This window comes from Procambarus clarkii, chromosome 24 (assembly GCF_040958095.1).
Source record: "Procambarus clarkii isolate CNS0578487 chromosome 24, FALCON_Pclarkii_2.0, whole genome shotgun sequence".
NCBI classification, from domain to species: domain Eukaryota; kingdom Metazoa; phylum Arthropoda; class Malacostraca; order Decapoda; family Cambaridae; genus Procambarus; species Procambarus clarkii.
Window position 1 is genome coordinate 36152720 of NC_091173.1, and position 22898 is coordinate 36175617.

At 48.8% G+C, this 22898-nt stretch overlaps 1 protein-coding gene and 1 non-coding gene across 3 annotated transcripts in view; both read right to left on the minus strand.

The window, feature by feature from the left end:
• The window catches only part of LOC123761547 (glutamyl aminopeptidase), a 705879-nt gene that overhangs the window by 121028 nt on the left and 561953 nt on the right, over window positions 1-22898 (minus strand). For both annotated transcript variants that reach the window (XM_069330802.1, XM_069330803.1), the window contains exon 4: window positions 8198-8342. In XM_069330802.1, the coding sequence (XP_069186903.1) occupies window positions 8198-8342 (145 nt within the window). The remainder of the gene's footprint in view (window positions 1-8197; window positions 8343-22898) is intronic.
• LOC138368291 (small nucleolar RNA SNORA5) lies at window positions 9795-9921 on the minus strand. Its single transcript, XR_011229566.1, has one exon. It is a non-coding gene; the product is annotated as a small nucleolar RNA SNORA5 (small nucleolar RNA).

The following is a 22898-nucleotide window of genomic DNA, read 5'->3' on the forward strand; positions in this document are numbered from 1 at the left end:
CATCTGACTTAAGCCAGGTACATCTGACTTAAGCCAGGTACATCTGACTTAAGCCAGGTACATCTGACTTAAGCCAGGTACATCTGGCTTAAGCCAGGTACATCTGACTTAAGCCAGGTACATCTGACTTAAGCCACATGACAACTTTCACTGTTGGAACTTATAAGAGTTGTGCATTGCTCATGTATCCTAATATTGATCAAGATTCAATATTTTCAATTTAATATTCAAAATATTATAAAAGATTCAATATATTATTCGTAATATTATTCAAGCTTCAATATGTTATTCAAAATATTATTCAACATTCAGTAAATTATTTAAGATTCAACATATTAGTAATGATTCAATATATTATTCAAGATTCAATATATTAATAAATAGTTATTATTAAATTATTTTATACATTTCTAACTATTAACCTTTAATTAAAATTTATATAATAACATCGTTATTATAAAAAGATAAGTAATTGTAAAGGTTTGGGGACATGTGGGAAAATATCGAACAATGGTAGCAGTTCCCGTGGCACACTGGTTACACAGTCTCCCTGATTTTCGCGAGCGCTTTGGCCTGGATTCGTATCCTGGCCGGAGAGGATTGACTGGGCGTCATTCTTTAATTGTAACCACCGTTCACCCAGCAGTAAATGGGCATCAGATTGTTAAACGATTTGGCGGATCGTATTCCAGGGAAAATTTAGGATTAAGGACGTGCTCGACACGTTATTCGTACTAATATATGTACAATAATGTTAGACACTCTTGTATAAATAATCTTGGTCAGAAGACTGGTAAATACTTTTTAATGTTAACAAATGCAAGACCTTGCATGTTGGGCATAATAACCCACGCCACAACTACCAAGTTAATAACATTACACTACAACATACTGATGAAGAAAGGAACCTTGGAGTCAAAATCCACCACTCACTGAAAGTTGCACAGCAGGTAGAGGCAGCAGTAAAAGAAACATAACCAGATCTTTGGAATAATCAATCGTACCCATGTCTTTACGTAAAAGAAGGTAGTGATTCAATTGTATAAATCTCTGGTGCGCTGCCGTTTGGATTACTGTATCTAAGCATGGAGACCTCATATCAGAAGGATATAGCTGCTCTGGAGAAAGTGCAACACCCGGCGACAAAAATCTTTCCATAGCTAAGTCAACTCCCGTATCAGAAACGGTTGATGACCACAGGGCTAACAACACTGCAAACAAGGCATGACAGATGTAGCACAAACAACGAGCAACGGTTTCAAGCTCAACAGCCACAATGTAGGACTGCGAACAGGAGAAGATTTTACACCCACAGATTATTAACCCATACAACCGCCTACGCGCCGAAACGGTTAATGCCAAAACTCTGTTAACTTTTAAAGTACAGATGGAAAAGATCATCAATGCAAATAGGGGGACCTAAGACAAGCCGCCGGCTTCCTGTCCTCGTCAAGGTCACAATTGTTAGTGGCTCTCAGGTAAACTCAAGTATACTCAGGTACAAGAAAAAAATAAGGCATTAAGGTGAAGTACGTTCCAGTTTATTTTTATCAGTCAGCCATAAAATATATACGATTTTCCTTAAATTCTATCAAAGAAAACCATAAATCTTCAGGACACTCTTCTCAGAAAAATGCCTATGCTATACATTCACAAATATTTACCCGAGAACCACTAACAGTAATGGCCTCAACATGGACAGGAAGCCAGCGGATTGTCGAAGGTTCCCTCATTTGCCTTGATGATCAGCTGTACTTTAAAAGTTAATAGAGTTTGGGTATTTACCGATTCAGCGGGTAGGTAGTTCCATGGGTTAATAACCCTCTGAGGGTAAAATATCATCACCTGTTCTCAGTCCTTCATTGTGGCTTGTTGAGCTTGAAACCGTTGCTTCTTGTTTGTGTTGCATCTGACCTTTTGAAGACATTTTTCCGGATTAACATCCTGCAAATTGTCCATCATTTTAAAAGTTTCAATAAGATACGCCCTGTCATGCCTTGTTTGCAGTGTTGTTAGCCCTGTGGCCATCAACCGTTTCTGATACGGGAGTTGACTTAGCTATGGAAAGATTTTATCGCCGGGTGTTGCACTTTCTCCAGAGCAGCTATATCCTTCTGATATGAGGTCTCCATGCTTAGATACAGTAATCCAAACGGCGGCGCACCAGAGATTTATACAATTGAATCACTACCTTCTTTTACGTAAAGACATGGGTACGATTGATTATTCCAAAGATCTGGTTATGTTTCTTTTACTGCTGCCTCTACCTGCTGTGCAACTTTCAGTGAGTGGTGGATTTTGACTCCAAGGTTCCTTTCTTCATCAGTATGTTGTAGTGTAATGTTATTAACTTGGTAGTTGTGGCGTGGGTTATTATGCCCAACATGCAAGGTCTTGTATTTGTTAACATTAAATAGAATTTGTCAGTCTTCTGACCATTTGTGGAGTTCATGTAGATCTCTTAGTAAGGTTTCAACATCATTAACATTTCCTACTTTACCATAAATCTTTGTGTCATCTGCAAATTTGATGATGTGGTTTGCAATATTCTCATCTATGTCATTGATGTATAGGACAAAAAAGGGTTGGCCCCAAAATGGACCCTTGTGGCACCCCACTCAGCACATTTCCCCAGTCAGATTCATTCCCTTTTAGCACGACTCTTTGTTTTCTGCTTTAACCATTGTTTTAACCATTCTAGTATTCTTCCATTTAGTCCATGGGCAGTAATTTCCTTGTCAGTCTTTCATGTGGTGCCTTATCAAAAGCTTTAACAAAATCGTGTACACTACATCAACCGGAAGTCCTTGTTTAGAGTACCTGGTTACTGTTTCCAGAAATGTGAGCAGGTTTGAAAAGCAGGTACAAGATAGTTTATTGAAAGATGGTGAATGATTCCCTACATAAAGATTCTCTCATGTGTGAGATGTGAGATGTCAAGCTGATTGAACGGTACTTCTCCCCTGAACTCTTTCGGTCTTTTTTATTTTAATTGGGGTGATTTTTTATTTTAATTGGGGTGATTTTTTATTTTAATTGGGGTGATTTTTTATTTTAATTGGGGTGATTTTTTATTTTAATTGGGGTGATTTTTTATTTTAATTGGGGTGATTTTTTATTTTAATTGGGGTGATTTTTTATTTTAATTGGGGTAAATTTGCATATTTTCAATCTAAGGGGACTATTCCTTGGTCCAGAGATTTTGTGAAAAGTTATTTCAGCGGCAGGCATCGTTCTCCTGCCAGTTCCTTACTGACTTTGGTTTACATTCCATCCACAGCTGGGGCTTTGAGTCTTTTTGTTTGTCAATGTTCTTCTTGATTATGTGGCATGTTATGATAATATTCCTACACACATGGTCCTGACCTCCGTGACACATGTGTGTGGTGATGGGAGGTCATCCAACATACATGGTCCTGACCTCCGTGACACATGTGTGTGGTGATGGGAGGTCATCCAACCTCTCTCGTGTCAACACTCACCTAAAATATTCATATAGTGTTTGTTGCCTTTTTGTCGTCTATTATAACATGGTTTGTCTCACCTATAATGGCTCAACCAAGTCCTTGGTGTTGGTTATACTTCTTATATATGCATAGAACGTTATACATTATACCCCGCACTGTATGCTGCTGTATACATTATACCCCGCACTGTATGACACTGTATACATTATACCCCGCACTGTATGCTGCTGTATACATTATACCCCGCACTGTATGCTACTGTATACATTATACCCCGCACTGTATGCTGCTGTATACATTATACCCCGCACTGTATGGCACTGTATACATTATACCCCGCACTGTATGCTGCTGTATACATTATACCCCGCACTGTATGCTACTGTATACATTATACCCCGCACTGTATGACACTGTATACATTATACCCCGCACTGTATGCTACTGTATACATTATACCCCGCACTGTATGCTACTGTATACATTATACCCCGCACTGTATGCTACTGTGTACATTATACCCCGCACTGTATGACACTGTATACATTATACCCCGCACTGTATGCTACTGTATACATTATACCCCGCACTGTATGCTACTGTATACATTATACCCCGCACTGTATGACACTGTATACATTATACACAGCACTGTATGCTGCTGTATACATTATACCCCGCACTGTATGCTGCTGTATACATTATACCCCGCACTGTATGCTGCTGTATACATTATACCCCGCACTGTATGACACTGTATACATTATACACAGCACTGTATGCTACTGTATACATTATACCCCGCACTGTATGCTGCTGTATACATTATACCCCGCACTGTATGACACTGTATACATTATACCCCGCACTGTATGCTACTGTATACATTATACCCCGCACTGTATGCTGCTGTATACATTATACCCCGCACTGTATGACACTGTATACATTATACCCCGCACTGTATGCTACTGTATACATTATACCCCGCACTGTATGCTACTGTATACATTATACCCCGCACTGTATGCTACTGTATACATTATACCCCGCACTGTATGACACTGTATACATTATACCCCGCACTGTATGCTACTGTATACATTATACCCCGCACTGTATGCTACTGTATACATTATACCCCGCACTGTATGCTACTGTATACATTATACACAGCACTGTATGACACTGTATACATTATACACAGCACTGTATGCTGCTGTATACATTATACACGGCACTGTATGCTGCTGTATACATTATACACAGCACTGTATGCTGCTGTATACATTATACCCCGCACTGTATGACACTGTATACATTATACCCCGCACTGTATGACACTGTATACATTATACCCCGCACTGTATGCTGCTGTATACATTATACCCCGCACTGTATGCTGCTGTATACATTATACACAGCACTGTATGCTGCTGTATACATTATACACAGCACTGTATGCTGCTGTATACATTATACACAGCACTGTATGCTGCTGTATACATTATACCCCGCACTGTATGCTACTGTATACATTATACTCCGCACTGTATGCTACTGTATACATTATACCCCGCACTGTATGACACTGTATACATTATACCCCGCACTGTATGACACTGTATACATTATACCCCGCGCTGTATGCTGCTGTATACATTATACACAGCACTGTATGCTGCTGTATACATTATACCCCGCGCTGTATGACACTGTATACATTATACCCCGCACTGTATGCTGCTGTATACATTATACCCCGCACTGTATGCTGCTGTATACATTATACACAGCACTGTATGCTGATGTATACATTATACCCCGCACTGTATGCTGCTGTATACATTATACCCCGCACTGTATGACACTGTATACATTATACACAGCACTGTATGCTGCTGTATACATTATACACATCACTGTATGCTGTTGTATACATTATACACAGCACTGTATGCTGCTGTATACATTATACCCCGCACTGTATGCTGCTGTATACATTATACCCCGCACTGTATGCTGCTGTATACATTATACACAGCACTGTATGCTGCTGTATACATTATACACAGCACTGTATGCTGCTGTATACATTATACCCCGCGCTGTATGCTGCTGTATACATTATACCCCGCGCTGTATGCTGCTGTATACATTATACACAGCACTGTATGCTGCTGTATACATTATACACAGCACTGTATGCTGCTGTATACATTATACCCCGCACTGTATGCTGCTGTATACATTATACACAGCACTGTATGCTGCTGTATACATTATACCCCGCACTGTATGCTGCTGTTTACATTATACACAGCACTGTATACTGCTGTATACATTATACACAGCACTGTATGCTGCTGTATACATTATACCCCGCGCTGTATGCTGCTGTATACATTATACCCCGCGCTGTATGCTGCTGTATACATTATATCCCGCACTGTATGCTGCTGTATACATTATACCCCGCACTGTATGCTGCTGTATACATTATATCCCGCACTGTATGCTGCTGTATACATTATACCCCGCACTGTATGACACTGTATACATTATACACAGCACTGTATGCTGCTGTATACATTATACCCCGCACTGTATGCTGCTGTATTCATTATACACAGCACTGTATACTGCTGTATACATTATACACATCACTGTATGCTGCTGTATACATTATACCCCGCGCTGTATGCTGCTGTATACATTATACCCCGCGCTGTATGCTGATGTATACATTATACCCCGCACTGTATGCTGCTGTATACATTATACCCCGCACTGTATGCTACTGTATACATTATACTCCGCACTGTATGCTACTGTATACATTATACCCCGCACTGTATGACACTGTATACATTATACACAGCACTGTATGCTGCTGTATACATTATACCCCGCACTGTATGCTGCTGTATACATTATACCCCGCACTGTATGCTGCTGTATACATTATACACAGCACTGTATGCTGCTGTATACATTATACCCCGCACTGTATGCTGCTGTATACATTATACCCCGCGCTGTATGACACTGTATACATTATACACAGCACTGTATGCTGATGTATACATTATACCCCGCACTGTATGCTGCTGTATACATTATACCCCGCACTGTATGCTGCTGTATACATTATACCCCGCGCTGTATGCTACTGTATACATTATACCCCGCACTGTATGCTGCTGTATACATTATACCCCGCACTGTATGCTACTGTATACATTATACTCCTCACTGTATGTACTGTAAACATTATATTCAGCACTGTATGCTGCTGTATACATTATACCCAGCACCACGTACCTATGTATACATAATACGTAACACCGTGTGGTCTTGTATACAATTTATACAGGGTATACAATGTATACAGGGTATACAATGTATACAGGAGCTATATATTAATATAGCTAAACCAGCTATATCAATATCGCTGTTTATATCTAAGTGGAGAAGTTAGTCCACCACGAGGCCAGACAATGATTCACACTTCACCTGACACTGACAAGTGTGACACTTGACACACGTGAGCTGTGTGACACTTGGGCCGTGTGTCAGACCCCAGGGTGTGACACTTGGGCAGTGTGTCAGACCCCAGGGTGTGACACTTGGGCAGTGTGTCAGACCCCAGGGTGTGACACTAGAGCAGTGTGTCAGACCCCGGGGTGTGACACTTGGGCAGTGTGTCAGACCCCAGGGTGTGACACTTGGGCAGTGTGTCAGACCCCAGGGTGTGACACTTGAGCAGTGTGTCAGACCCCAGGGTGTGACACTTGAGCAGTGTGTCAGACCCCAGGGTGTGACACTAGAGCAGTGTGTCAGACCCCAGGGTGTGACACTTGAGCAGTGTGTCAGACCCCAGGGTGTGACACTAGAGCAGTGTGTCAGACCCCAGGGTGTGACACTTGGGCAGTGTGTCAGACCCCAGGGTGTGACACTTGGGCAGTGTGTCAGACCCCAGGGTGTGACACTTGAGCAGTGTGTCAGACCCCAGGGTGTGACACTTGAGCAGTGTGTCAGACCCCAGGGTGTGACACTTGGACCGTGTGTCAGACCCCAGGGTGTGACACTTGAGCCGTGTGTCAGACCCCAGGGTGTGACACTTGGACCGTGTGTCAGACCCCAGGGTGTGACACTTGAGCCGTGTGTCAGACCCCAGGGTGTGACACTTGAGCCGTGTGTCAGACCCCAGGGTGTGACACTTGGGCAGTGTGTCAGACCCCAGGGTGTGACACTTGAGCCGTGTGTCAGACCCCAGGGTGTGACACTTGGACCGTGTGTCAGACCCCAGGGTGTGACACTTGAGCCGTGTGTCAGACCCCAGGGTGTGACACTTGGGCAGTGTGTCAGACCCCAGGGTGTGACACTTGAGCCGTGTGTCAGACCCCAGGGTGTGACACTTGAGCAGTGTGTCAGACCCCAGGGTGTGACACTTGAGCCGTGTGTCAGACCCCAGGGTGTGACACTTGAGCCGTGTGTCAGACCCCAGGGTGTGACACTTGGGCAGTGTGTCAGACCCCAGGGTGTGACACTTGAGCAGTGTGTCAGACCCCAGGGTGTGACACTTGGGCAGTGTGTCAGACCCCATGGTGTGACACTTGAGCAGTGTGTCAGACCCCAGGGTGTGACACTTGGGCAGTGTGTCAGACCCCAGGGTGTGACACAGCAGACATGGCAACAGTTGTGCAGCAGGAGGAGCGGCGGCAGACCTGGACGGGCATGTTAGAGAGGGCGGTGTAGCCGTGGGAGGGGCGGACCAGCGTGGTGGAGAAGGTGCTCTTGAAGGAGGGCTCGTCGAAGCACGGGAAGGCGCTCCGGGCGTCTGTGGGCTGGAACTTACTCGTAGCTATGGACCTGGAATGGAAAATAATAATGTTGTCAGTGTCTTATGTCTCAAACTGCCTTCCAGAAGTGTTCATATATGTTGATGCCGTAGACACAAGTCGTGAGGTGGCCCGCACAACAAGAATTATAGTATTAGTGAGCATATTCAAAACTTTATTATAGAAGCAGTCCTACATATACGCGCGCGTCCTCTACAAGTTAAGAAAAGGATATACCCTAAATGTTTCATTCCAAAGGCTGTTACAGAATAGTTAATACTGTGTTCTTAAGATAAATGTCGGGTTTGAGTGATTACAGAAAGGCTCCGGGCTTCCTCATGTGTGTCAACATATTCTTCATAATATTTGTAATAATTATACATCTTCCCAGATGACTCAATACAAGTTAATATTCCTGGCGTCTTATTAGCTGGTGAATGGTCAACCGTGAGGGATACTCCCACAGTACTCCTCACATTCTCACGTGGAGACTATTATCTCGGCCCAAGCTTATCTGGGCACAAGTTTATCTGGGCTCAAGTTTATCTGGGCCCAAGTTTATCTGGGCCCAAGTTTATCTGGGCTCAAGTTTATCTGGGCCCAAGTTTATCTGGGCCCAAGTTTATCTGGGCTCAAGTTTATCTGGGCCCAAGTTTATCTGGGCTCAAGTTTATCTGGGCCCAAGTTTATCTGGGCCCAAGTTTATCTGGGCTCAAGTTTATCTGGGCTCAAGTTTATCTGGGCCCAAGTTTATCTGGGCTCAAGTTTATCTGGGCCCAAGTTTATCTGGGCCCAAGTTTATCTGGGCTCAAGTTTATCTGGGCCCAAGTTTATCTGGGCCCAAGTTTATCTGGGCCCAAGCTCATCTGGGCCCAAGTTTATCTGGGTCCAAGTTTATCTGGGCCAAAGCTCATCTGGGCCCAAGTTTATCTGGCCCAAGTTTATCTTGGCCCAAGTTTATCTGAGCCCAAGTTTATCTGGGCCCAAGTTTATCTGGGCCCAAGTTTATCTGGGCCCAAGTTTATCTGGGCCCAAGTTTATCTGGGCCCAAGTTTATCTTGGCCCAAGTTTATCTGGGCCCAAGTTTATCTGAGCCCAAGTTTATCTGGGCCCAAGTTTACCTGGGCTCAAGTTTATCTGGGCCCAAGCTTATCTTGGCCCAAGTTTATCTTGGCCCAAGTTTATCTGGGCCCAAGTTTATCTGGGCCCAAGTTTATCTGGGCCCAAGTTTATCTGGTTCCAAGTTTATCTGGGCCCAAGTTTATCTTGGCCCAAGTTTATCTTGGCCCAAGTTTATCTTGGCCCAAGTTTATCTTGGCCCAAGTTTATCTTGGCCCAAGTTTATCTTGGCCCAACTTTATCTGGTTCCAAGTTTATCTGGGCCCAAGTTTATCTGGGCCCAAGCTTATCTGGGCCCAAGTTTATCTGGGCCCAAGCTTATCTGGGCCCAAGTTTATCTGGGCCCAAGTTTATCTGGGCCCAAGTTTATCTGGGCCCAAGTTTATCTTGGCCCAAGTTTATCTGGGCCCAAGTTTATCTGGGCCCAAGTTTATCTGGGCCCAAGTTTATCTGGGCCCAAGTTTATCTGGGCCCAAGTTTATCTGGGCCCAAGTTTATCTGCGCCGTAGGTTTAGACTTCACAATAACGAGGCAAAGTCTCACATTCACAAGGACTTGTGAGTGTCAGGTCCTCCTGGGTGACACACGGGCAGGTCTGTGAGTGTCAGGTCCTCCTGGGTGACACACGGGCAGGTCTGTGTGTGTCAGGTCTTCCTGGGTGACACACGGGCAGGTCTGTGAGTGTCAGGTCCTCCTGGGTGACACACGGGCAGGTCTGTGAGTGTCAGGTCCTCTTGGGTGACACACGGGCAGGTCTGTGAGTGTCAGGTCCTCCTGGGTGACACACGGGCAGGTCTGTGAGTGTCAGGTCCTCCTGGGTGACACACGGGCAGGTCTGTGAGTGTCAGGTCCTCCTGGGTGACACACGGGCAGGTCTGTGAGTGTCAGGTCCTCCTGGGTGACACACGGGCAGGTCTGTGAGTGTCAGGTCCTCCTGGGTGACACACGGGCAGGTCTGTGAGTGTCAGGTCCTCCTGGGTGACACACGGGCAGGTCTGTGAGTGTCAGGTCCTCCTGGGTGACACACGGGCAGGTCTGTGAGTGTCAGGTCCTCCTGGGTGACACACGGGCAGGTCTGTGAGTGTCAGGTCCTCCTGGGTGACACACGGGCAGGTCTGTGAGTGTCAGGTCCTCCTGGGTGACACACGGGCAGGTCTGTGAGTGTCAGGTCCTCCTGGGTGACACACGGGCAGGTCTGTGAGTGTCAGGTCCTCCTGGGTGACACACGGGCAGGTCTGTGAGTGTCAGGTCCTCCTGGGTGACACACGGGCAGGTCTGTGAGTGTCAGGTCCTCCTGGGTGACACACGGGCAGGTCTGTGAGTGTCAGGTCCTCCTGGGTGACATTTTTATCAATAATATCGCCGGCTCGTCAACAGAAAATTAATGACCCAAAAATATATTAAAAATTTTTTCAGTACCAGAGACTTCATACTGAGGCTGACAGAGCATATGTAACACTGCCCAATAGGTTCAGTAACATACACAACAGCTAATTGAAGGGTTAAGAGTCGGTGTCACAGAACCAGAGCTACACACATTCTACAGTTGTGTGTAGGCGTTCACTGGTGGGCTTGTCTCAGTAGTCCCACACCTGACGTGTGTCACCCAGTAGTCCCACACCTGACGTGTGTCACCCAGTAGTCCCACACCAGTCGTGTCACCCAGTAGTCCCACACCAGTCGTGTCACCAAGTAGTCCCACACCTGACGTGTCACCCAGTAGTCCCACACCTGACGTGTGTCACCCAGTAGTCCCACACCTGACGTGTCACCCAGTAGTCCCACACCTGACGTGTCACCCAGTAGTCCCACACCTGACGTGTGTCTCCCAGTAGTCCCACACCTGACGTGTCACCCAGTAGTCCCACACCTGACGTGTGTCACCCAGTAGTCCCACACCTGACGTGTGTCTCCCAGTAGTCCCACACCTGACGTGTCACCCAGTAGTCCCACACCAGTCGTGTCACCCAGTAGTCCCACACCTGACGTGTGTCACCCAGTAGTCCCACACCTGACGTGTCACCAAGTAGTCCCACACCAGTCGTGTCACCCAGTAGTCCCACACCTGACGTGTCACCCAGTAGTCCCACACCTGACGTGTGTCACCCAGTAGTCCCACACCTGACGTGTGTCTCCCAGTAGTCCCACACCTGACGTGTGTCACCCAGTAGTCCCACACCTGACGTGTCACCTAGTAGTCCCACACCTGACGTGTGTCACCCAGTAGTCCCACACCTGACGTGTCACCCAGTAGTCCGACACCAGACGTGTGTCACCCAGTAGTCCCACACCTGACGTGTCACTCATTAGTCCCACACCTGACGTGTGTCACCCAGTAGTCCCACACCTGACGTGTCACCCAGTAGTCCGACACCTGACGTGTGTCACCCAGTAGTCCCACACCAGTCGTGTCACCCAGTAGTCCCACACCTGACGTGTCACCCAGTAGTCCCACACCTGACGTGTTACCCAATAGTCCCACACCTGACGTGTCACCCAATAGTCCCACACCTGACGTGTGTCACCTAGTAGTCCGACACCAGTCGTGTCACCCAGAGAGTTTACTCTCCTCCACCGCCCATATTTTGCTGGTATGGCTGCCTGTCACATTACTGGGGCTCCCAACTTGTTGTGTCTGGTTGATGGCGTTCTGGGAGTTCTTCCACGCCCCAAGAACCCAGGGGCCAGCCTTGACTTGTTAGAGTTTGGTCCACCAGGCTGTTGCTTGGAGCGGCCCGCAGGCCCACATATCCACCACAGCCTGGTTGGTCCGACACTTCGTGAAGAAAACTATCCAGTTTTCCCTTGAAGATGTCATCGGTTTTTCTTGCAATATTTCTTATGTTCGCTGGGAGGATGTCGTTAATACCGCTTCCTTATGCAAATTTCCCCAACACACAATTTTGTTTAAATCTCATATATATAATATGACGATCAATAAATGTTTCACAAAGACTCCTTCACAAAAATTTGGGTGAGTGACGTGTGCCCTTCCACATGTTGTGATGAACTTGTCCATTAATGCTCCTGTCTCAACCTTATCTCAGTTTACACAAAGACACAATCTGCACACACTCTCAAACACAATCACTTCTACTCAATTCACACTTCTCTCAGACACGATCAAACACCAAACACAGCTCACAATCAACAACACAATCTTGCACAATCTCTTGCTCTAGTCACACATACGAAGTGTCACTTGCTCAAGTCACTCTCCATGTTTGTTCACAACTCTCAAGTATGCAAGTTTATCATTGTAAGATCAAAGTATTCGCTTCATACTTACCAATACCAGTAAAATATAGACTTGGTTCTTCAAATGGGACTATATGTACACAAACTTTTAATTTACCGTGCGTGGCCGTGAATGTTTGTGTGTACTCACCTATTTGTGCTTGCGGGATCGAGCATTGACTCTTGGATCCCGCCTTTCTAGCCATCGGTTGTTTACAGTAATGACTCCTGTCCCATTTCCCTCTCATACCCTAATTTTAAATTATAAATAGAGTTTGCTTCCACAACCTGTTCCCCAAGTGCATTCCAATTTGTAACTACTCTCACACTGAAAGAAAACTTCCTAACATCTCTGTGACTCACCTGAGTTTCCAACTTCCACCCATGTCCCCTTGTTCTGTTACTATTACGTCTGAACATTTCATCTATTTCCACTTCGTTAATACCCCTGAGTATTTTAGATATCCCTATCATATCTCCTCTCTCCCTTCTTTTCTCTAGAGTCGTAAGGTTCAGTTCCTTCAGGCGCTCTTCATATCGCATCCCTCGTAACTCTGGGACAAGTCTCGTCGCAAACCTCTGAACCTTTTCCAGTTTCTTTATGTGTTCCTTATGTACTTACCTAATTGTACTTTCCTAATTGTGCTTGCGGGAGTTGAGCTCTGGCTCTTTAGTCCCGCCTCTCAACCGTCAATCAACAGGTGAACAGGTTCCTGAGCCTATTGGGCTTTATCATATCTGCACTTGAAGCTGAGTATGGAGTCAGCCTCCACCACATCACTTCCTAATGCATTCCATTTGTCTACTACTCTGACACTGAAAAAATTCTTTCTAACGTCTTTATAGCTCATTTGGGCACTCAATTTCTACCTGTGTCCCCTAGTGCGTGTGCCCCTTGTGTTAAAAAGACTCTTTATCTACCCTATCAATTCCTCTGAGAATTTTGTATGTGGGGATCATGTCCCCTCTAACTCTTCTGTCTCCCAGTAACGTGAGGTTTAATTCCCGTAGTCTCTCCTCGTAGCTCATACCCCTTAGTTCGGGTACTAGTCTGGTGGCAAATCTTTGAACCTTTTCCAGTTTAGTCTTATGCTTGACTAGATATGGACTCCATGCTGGAGCCGCATACTCCAGGATTGGTCTGACATATGTGGTATACAAAGTTCTGAATGATTCCTTATACAAGTTTCTAAAGGCCGGTCTTATGTTAGCTAACCTGGCATATGCCGCTGATGTTATCCTCTTGATATGAGCTTCAGGGGACAGGTCTCTCTCTCTCTCTCTCTGACTCTTGAAGTATTTCATCTCCCAAATGATACCTTGTACCTGGTCTCCTGCTCCTTACACCTATCTTCATTACATTACATTTGCTTGGGTTAAACTCTAACAACCATTTGTTCGACCAATCCTGCAGCTTGTCCAGGTCTTCTTGAAGCCTCAAGCTGTCATCCTCTGTTTTAATCCTTCTCATAATTTTGGCGCCGTCAGCAAACATTGAGAGGAATGAGTCTATACCCTCTGGGAGATCATTTACATATGTCAGAAAAGGATAGGTCCGAGTACAGAGCCCTGTGGGACTCCACTGGCGACTTCACGCCAATCTGAAGTCTCACCCCTCACTGTAACTCTCTGCTTCCTATTGCTTAAGTACTCCCTTATCCGTTGGAGCACCTTAACAGTTATTCTTGCCTGTTTGTCTAGCTAATGTACCAATCTCGTATGGGGTACTGTGTCAAAGGCTTTCCGACAGTCCAAGGAAATGCAGTCCGCCCATCCTTCTCTTTTTTGCTTAATCTTTATCATCTCTATTGTAGAATTTTATTAACCTTGTAAGGCAAGATTTACCCTCCCTGAACCCATGTTGATGGGTTGTCACGAAGTCCCTTCTCTCCAGATGTGTTACTAGGTTTATTCTCACAATCTTCTCCATCACCTTGCATGGTATACAAGTTAAGGACACTGGCCTGTAGTTCAGTGCCTCTTGTCTGTCACCCTTTTTGTATATTCTGACTACATTAGCCGTCTTCCATATTTCTGGTAGATCTCCCATCTCCAGCGACCTACTATACACAATGGAGAGAGGCAAGCAAAGTGCTCCTGCACACTCTTTCAACACTTAGGGTGAGATTCCATCCGGGCCAATAGCCTTTCTCACATCCAGATCCAACAGATGCCTCTTGACCTCATCTCTTGTAATTTCAAACCCATCCAAGGCCGCCTGGTTTACTGCCACCTCACCTTGAGCAGTCACCTCTCCTTGTTCTATTGTGAAGACCTCCTGGAACCTCTTATTGAGTTTTTCACAAACCTCTTTGCCATTCTCTGTGTACCTGTCCTCACCCATTCTAAGTTTCATCACCTGTTCCTTCACTGTTGTTTTCCTCGTGATGTGACTGTGGAGTAGCATTGGTTCAGTCTAGGCTTTATTAGCTATATCATTTTCATACTTTTTCTCAGCTTCTCTTCTCACACTAACATACTCGTTCCTGGTTCTCTGGTATCTCTCTCTGCTTTCTGGTGTTCTGTTATTTCGGAAGTTCCTCCACGCCCTTTTGTTCAGTTCCTTTGTTTTCATACATGCCCTATTAAACCACGGATTCTTCTTTTGCTTCTCGGATTTTTCCTGTCGGGTCGGGATAAACCTGTCTACTGACTCCTGACAATTTTGGGTGACATAGTTCATCATGTCTTGTACGGACTTAGTTCTAAGTTCTGTATCCCATGGTATATCCTTTGAAATTTTCTCATCTCCTCTTAATTTTTTTTCCCTTTTCCCTTTCGGTACGCCAGCCCTTTGTTTACCAGTTCTTTTTTTGGGGAGATAATTCCTAGCTCTACTAGGTACTCAAAGCTCAATACTCTGTGATCACTCATTCCCAAGGGGGGGTTCCAATTTAACTTCCCTTATATCCTACTCATTTAGGGTAAACATCAGATCAAGCATAGCTGGTTCATCCTCTCCTCTCATTCTTGTCGGTCCCTTGATGTGTTGACTTAGAAAGTTTCCTGTTGCCACGTCCAGCAGCTTAGGTCTCCACGTGACTGGTCCTCCATGTGGTCTCTGTTCTTCCAATCTATCTTCCCGTGGTTGAAGTCTCTCATGATTAGTAGTTTGGATCCGTTCCTGCTAGCCACAGAAGCTGCTCTTTCTATTATATTCATAGTGGCCATGTTGCTTCTATCATATTCCTGTCTGGGTCTTCTGTAGTTTGGTGGGGGATTATATATGACTACTACTATAATTTTTTGTCCTCCAATTGCAATGGTACCTGTTATGTAGTCACTGAAATCTTCACAGCCCTGAATAACCATATCTTCAAATCTCCCGCCTTTTCTTATCAGCAAACCTACACCACCTCCTCCTCTTCCTTCTCTCTTTTTCCTCACAACATCGTAGTCCTGTGGAAACACTTCATTTGTTATGGTTTTCGTTAGCTTTGTTTCTGTGAGTGCTATTATGTCTGGGTTTTCTTCTAGTGCCCATTCTCCAAGTTCACTTGTTATATTTGTAATCCCATCTATGTTAGTGTACATTGCCTTGAAACTCACTTTCTTCTGTTCATTCTCTTGTCCCTTTCTAGGTAAGTGTGCTGTTGATGGAGGAAACTGTTCAATAGGCGTGTTCAGCTACTTCCATCTTTAACCCCTTTGGTATTCCATTTACTGCCTCTCTGTCCTTGCTATTCCATTCCTGCCTATTGGATCCTTCCTGTTCTTTGATGCCTACAGTGCCTTTGATGCCTACCATTAATCTTTTTCTCTCCAGCAGCTGACTTGTGCACCTTGCTGCTTCCTGTGAGGTAGTTGTTTGCATGGCTACTGCCCTCACTCTGGCCATTGGTTCTGAGCTCTTTCTCAGTATTTTCGCAAATGTTTCAGGTACAGAGGCATTTCCTTCCAATATACTATATCCATCTTCCCTTTGGATGATTATCTGGTGCTCAGTCTCATTATTTTTCTCAGTGAGGGATTTGATCTCCTCCTTTGCTGCTGTCAGCTCACTTTGCAGGATGTAATTGTATTCTTCATTTCATGCATCTCCTTCCTGAATTCCTCCCAAACTTGGGCTAACATTTCCTTCATTTGGTCACTTTGAATTTTCCAAGTGTCCCTGGTGCATCCTCCTGCCATCGTAGTCCCTCTCCCTAATATGTTTTGATAGGGTTAGTCAAGGGGGGGGGGCAGAGAGAGAGAGAGAGAGAGAGAGAGAGAGAGAGAGAGAGAGAGAGAGAGAGAGAGAGAGAGAGAGAGAGAGAGAGAGAGAGAGAGAGAGAGAGAGAGAGCAAGAGAGAGAGAGCAAGAGAGAGAGAGAGCAAGAGAGAGAGAGAGAGCAAGAGAGAGATAGCAAGAGAGAGAGAGAGCAAGAGAGAGAGAGAGCAAGAAAGAGAGGGAGGGCGAGATAGGGAGAGGGCGAGAGAGTGGAGGGAGACAGAGAGAGGGAGAGGGCACGAGAGAGGGAGGGCGCGAGAGAGGTAGGGAGGGTACTTGAGACCGGAGGGAGGGAGAGCTGAGAATTTACTCAGTCTTTGGTAGCCAGTTGTCGTGAAGGGGGGGGGGGGCGGGGGGCGGTGTTTTGGTGTGGGAGTGGGAGTGGAAGGTCTGGTGTCCTAACCTTCTCACAGATGTGTGACAAGTGTCCTAACCTGACTCCTTGTTTGTCTGTAGGAATTAACAGTACAGTCTTCAGTATGTACTCACCAAATTGTGCTTGCGGGGGTTGAGCTCTGGCTCTTTGGACCCGCCTCTCAACTGTCAATCAACAGGTGTACAGGTTCCTGAGCCTATTGGGCTCTATCATATCTACACTTAATACTGTGTATGGAGCACTCCACCACATCACTTCCTAATGCATTCATTTGTCAACCACTCTGACACTAAAAACGTTATATCTCTGTGACTCATTTGGGCACTCAATTTCCACCTGTGTTCCCTAGAGCTTGTGCTGTGTGTGTGTGAGTGTGTGGATGTGTTTGTGTGTGTGTGTGTGTGTGTGTGTGTGTGTGTGTGTGTGTGTGTGTGTGTGTGTGTGTGTGTGTGTGTGTGTGTTTGTTGTGTGTGTGTGTGTGTGTGTGTGTGTGTGTGAGTGTGTGTGAGTGTGTGTGTGTGTGTGTGTGTGAGTGTGTGTGTGTGTGAGTGTAGGGCGAGATAGAGCAGGAATGCGGGCCTAGCAGTGAGCTGGAGAAAGTTGTGTGAAAGTTACCTTCCAACCCTCAGCCAACTAAACATTCCTCACCATACCATGCTGACCGTTAATGTGGACCATGTAATATTATTATTTTTAAAACAGTTTCAAAGTCAAATACACATTTGCACTCAGTGAGCGTGTGCTCACATGGCGTGTGTGTCCACTGGGAGTGTGTGTTCACTGGGCTTGTGTGTTCACTGGGTGTGTGTGTCCACTGGGCGTGTGTGTCCATTGAGCGTGTGTGTCCACTGGGTGTGTGTGTCCACTGGGCGTGTGTGTTCACTGGGCTTGTGTGATCACTGGGTGTGTGTGTCCACTGGGCGTGTGTGTCCACTGGGTGTGTGTGTCCATTGAGCGTGTGTGTCCACTGGGCGTGTGTGTCCACCGGGCGTGTGTATCCATTGAGCGTATGTGTCCACTGGGCGTGTGTGTTCACTGGGCGTGTGTGTCCACTGGGCGTGTGTGTCCACTGGGTGTGCGTGTCCACTGGGCGTGTGTGCTCACTGGGCGTGTGTGCTCACTGGGCGTGTGTGCTCACTGGGCGTGTGTGCTCACTGGGCGTGTGTGCTCACTGGGCGTGTGTGCTCACTGGGGGTGTGTGCTCACTGGGCGAGTGTGCTCACTGGGCGTGTGTGTCCACTGGGTGTGTGTGTCCACTGGGTGTGTGTGCTCACTGGGCGTGTGTATCCATTGAGCGTGTGTGTCCACTGGGCGTGTGTGCTCACTGGGGGTGTGTGCTCACTGGGGGTGTGTGCTCACTGGTCGTGTGTGCTCACTGGGCGTGTGTGTCCACTGGGTGTGTGTGTCCACTGGGTGTGTGTGCTCACTGGGCGTGTGTGCTCACTGGGCGTGTGTGCTAACTGGGGGTGTGTGCTCACTGGCGGTGTGTGCTCACTGGGCGTGTGTGTTCACTGGGTGTGCGTGTCCACTGGGCGTGTGTGTCCACTGGGTGTGCGTGTCCACTAGGCGTGTGTGTCCACTGGGTGTATGTGTCCACTGGGTGTGTGTGTCCACTGGGTGTGTGTGTCCACTGGGCGTGTGTGTTCACTGGGTGTTCGTGTCCACTGGGCGTGTGTGTCCACTGGGCGTGTGTGTCCACTGGATGTGCGTGTCCACTGGGCGTGTGTGTCCACTGGGTGTGCGTGTCCACTGGGCGTGTGTGTCCACTGGGTGTGTGTGTCCACTGGGCGTGTGTGTCCACTGGGTGTGTGTGTCCACTGAGCGTGTGTGTTCACTGGCCATGTGTGTCCACTGGGCGTGTGTGTTCACTGGGTGTGTGTGTCCACTGGGTGTGTGTGTCCACTGGGCGTGTGTGTCCAATGGGCGTGTGTGCTCACAGGGCGTGTGTGTCCACTGGGCGTGTGTGCTCAAAGGGCGTGTGTGTCCACTGGGCGTGTGTGCTCACAGGGCGTGTGTGTCCACTGAGTGTGTGTGCTCACTGGGCGTGTGTGCTCACTGGGCGTGTGTGCTCACTGGGCGTGTGTGCTCACTGGGCGTGTGTGCTCACTGGGCGTGTGTGCTCACTGGGCGTGTGTGCTCACAGGGCGAGTGTGCTCACTGGGCGTGTGTGCTCACTGGGCGTGTGTGCTCACTGGGCGAGTGTGCTCACTGGGCGTGTGTGCTCACTGGGCGTGTGTGCTCACTGGGCGTGTGTGCTCACTGGGCGTGTGTGCTCACAGGGCGAGTGTGCTCACTGGGCGAGTGTGCTCACTGGGCGAGTGTGCTCACTGGGCGTGTGTGCTCACTGGGCGAGTGTGTCCACTGGGTGTGTGTGCTCACTGGGCGTGTGTGTCCACTGGGCGTGTGTGTCCACTGGGCGTGTGTGTCCACTGGCCGTGTGTGCTCACTGGCCGTGTGTGCTCACTGGCCGTGTGTGCTCACTGGCCGTGTGTGCTCACTGGCCGTGTGTGCTCACTAGGCGTGTGTGCTCACTGGGCGTGTGTGTCCACTGGGCGTGTGTGCTCACTTGGTGTGTGTGTCCACTGGGCGTGTGTGCTCACTAGGCGTGTGTGTCCACTGGGCGTGTGTGTCCACTGGGCGTGTGTGCTCACTGGGCGTGTGTGTCCACTGGGCGTGTGTGTCCACTGGCCGTGTGTGCTCACTGGCCGTGTGTGCTCACTGGCCGTGTGTGCTCACTGGCCGTGTGTGCTCACTAGGCGTGTGTGCTCACTGGGCGAGTGTGTCCACTGGGTGTGTGTGCTCACTGGGCGTGTGTGTCCACTGGGTGTGTGTGCTCACTGGGCGTGTGTGTTCACTGGGCGTGTGTGTCCACTGGGCGTGTGTGCTCACTGGCCGTGTGTGCTCACTGGGTGTGTGTGCTCACTGGCCGTGTGTGCTCACTGGCCGTGTGTGCTCACTGGCCGTGTGTGCTCACTAGGCGTGTGTGCTCACTGGGCGTGTGTGTCCACTGGCCGTGTGTGCTCACTGGGCGTGTGTGTCCACTGGCCGTGTGTGCTCACTGGGCGTGTGTGTCCACTGGCCGTGTGTGCTCACTGGCCGTGTGTGCTCACTGGCCGTGTGTGCTCACTGGCCGTGTGTGCTCACTGGCCGTGTGTGCTCACTGGCCGTGTGTGCTCACTGGCCGTGTGTGCTCACTGGGCGTGTGTGTTCACTGGGCGTGTGTGTCCACTGGGCGTGTGTGCTCACTGGGCGTGTGTGCTCACTGGCCGTGTGTGCTCACTGGCCGTGTGTGCTCACTGGCCGTGTGTGCTCACTGGGCGTGTGTGCTCACTGGGCGTGTGTGTTCACTGGGCGTGTGTGCTCACTGGGCGAGTGTGCTCACTGGGCGAGTGTGCTCACTGGGTGTGTGTGCTCACTGGGCGTGTGTGCTCACTGGGTGTGTGTGTCCACTGGGTGTGTGTGCTCACTGGGTGTGTGTCAACTGGGCGTGTGTGCTCACTGGGCGTGTGTGCTCACTGGGCGTGTGTGCTCACTGGGCGTGTGTGTTCACTGGGCGTGTGTGTCCACTGGGTGTGTGTGCTCACTGGGCGTGTGTGTCCACTGGGCGTGTGTGCTCACTGGGCGTGTGTGTCCACTGGGTGTGTGTCCACTGGGTGTGTGTATCCACTGGGCGTGTGTGTCCACTGGGTGTGTGTGCTCACTGGGCGTGTGTGTCCACTGGGTGTGTGTGCTCACTGGGCGTGTGTGTCCACTGGGTGTGAGTGCTCACTGGGCGTGTGTGTCCACTGGGCGTGTGTGCTCACTGGGCGTGTGTGCTCACTGGGCGTGTGTGCTCACTGGGCGTGTGTGTTCACTGGGCGTGTGTGTCCACTGGGTGTGTGTGCTCACTGGGCGTGTGTGTCCACTGGGCGTGTGTGCTCACTGGGCGTGTGTGCTCACTGGGCGTGTGTGCTCACTGGGCGTGTGTGTTCACTGGGCGTGTGTGTCCACTGGGCGTGTGTGTCCACTGGGTGTGTGTGCTCACTGGGCGTGTGTGCTCACTGGGCGTGTGTGTCCACTGGGTGTGTGTGCTCACTGGGCGTGTGTGTCCACTGGGTGTGTGTGCTCACTGGGCGTGTGTGTCCACTGGGTGTGTGTGTCCACTGGGTGTGTGTGTCCATTGAGCGTGTGTGTTCACTGGGTTTGTGTGCTCAAAGGGCGTGTGTGCTCACTGGGCGTGTGTGCTCACTGGGCGTGTGTGTCCACTGGGCGTGTGTGCTCACTGGGCGTGTGTGCTCACTGGGCGTGTGTGCTCACTGGGCGTGTGTGTCCACTGGGCGTGTGTGTCCACTGGGTGTGTGTGCTCACTGGGCGTGTGTGCTCACTGGGCGTGTGTGTCCACTGGGTGTGTGTGCTCACTGGGCGTGTGTGCTCACTGGGCGTGTGTGCTCACTGGGCGTGTGTGCTCACTGGGCGTGTGTGTCCACTGGGCGTGTGTGTCCACTGGGTGTGTGTGCTCACTGGGCGTGTGTGTTCACTGGGCGTGTGTGTCCACTGGGCGTGTGTGTCCACTGGGTGTGTGTGCTCACTGGGCGTGTGTGCTCACTGGGCGTGTGTGTCCACTGGGTGTGTGTGCTCACTGGGCGTGTGTGTCCACTGGGCGTGTGTGTCCACAGGGTGTGTGTGTCCACTGGGTGTGTGTATCCACTGGGCGTGTGTGTCCATTGAGCGTGTGTCCACTGGGCGTGTGTGTCCACAGGGTGTGTGTGTCCACTGGGTGTGTGTATCCACTGGGCGTGTGTGTCCATTGAGCGTGTGTCCACTGGGCGTGTGTGCTTACTGGTCGTGTGTGCTCACTGGGCGTGTGTGTCCATTGAGCGTGTGTGTCCACTGGACGTGTGTGTCCACAGGGTGTGTGTGTCCACTGGGCGTGTGTGTCCACTGGGTGTGTGTGTCCACTGGGTGTGTGTGTCCACTGGGCGTGTGTGTTCACAGGATGTGTGTGTCCACTGGGCGTGTGTGTCCACTGGGCGTGTGTGTCCACTGGGTGTGTGTCCACTGGGTGTGTGTGTCCACTGGGCATGTGTGTTCACAGGATGTGTGTGTCCACTGGGCGTGTGTGTCCACTGGGCGTGTGTCCACTGGGTGTGTGTGTCCACTGGGCGTGTGTGTCCACAGGGTGTGTGTGTTCACTGGGCGTGTGTGTCCATTGAGCGTGTGTGTTCACTGGGCGTGTGTGTCCACTGGGTGTGTGTGTTCACTGGGCGTGTGTGTCCATTGAGCGTGTGTGTTCACTGGGTGTGTGTGTCCACTGGGTGTGTGTGTCCACTGGGTGTGTGTGTCCACTGGGCGTGTGTGTCCACTGGGCGTGTGTGTCCACTGGGTGTGTGTGTCCACTGAATGTGTGTGTCCAATAAGTATGTGTGTCCACTGGGTGTGTGTGTTCACTGGGTATGTGTGTCCATTGAGTGTGTGTGTCCACTGGGTGTCTGTGTCTACTGGGTGTGTGTGTCCAATGGGTATGTGTGTCCACTGGGTGTGTGTGTCCACTGGGCGTGTGCGTCTACTGGGTGTGTGTGTCCGCTGGGTGTGTGTGTCCAATAAGTATGTGTGTCCACTGGTTGTGTGTCCACTGGGTGTGTGTGCTCACTGGGCGTGTGTGTCCAA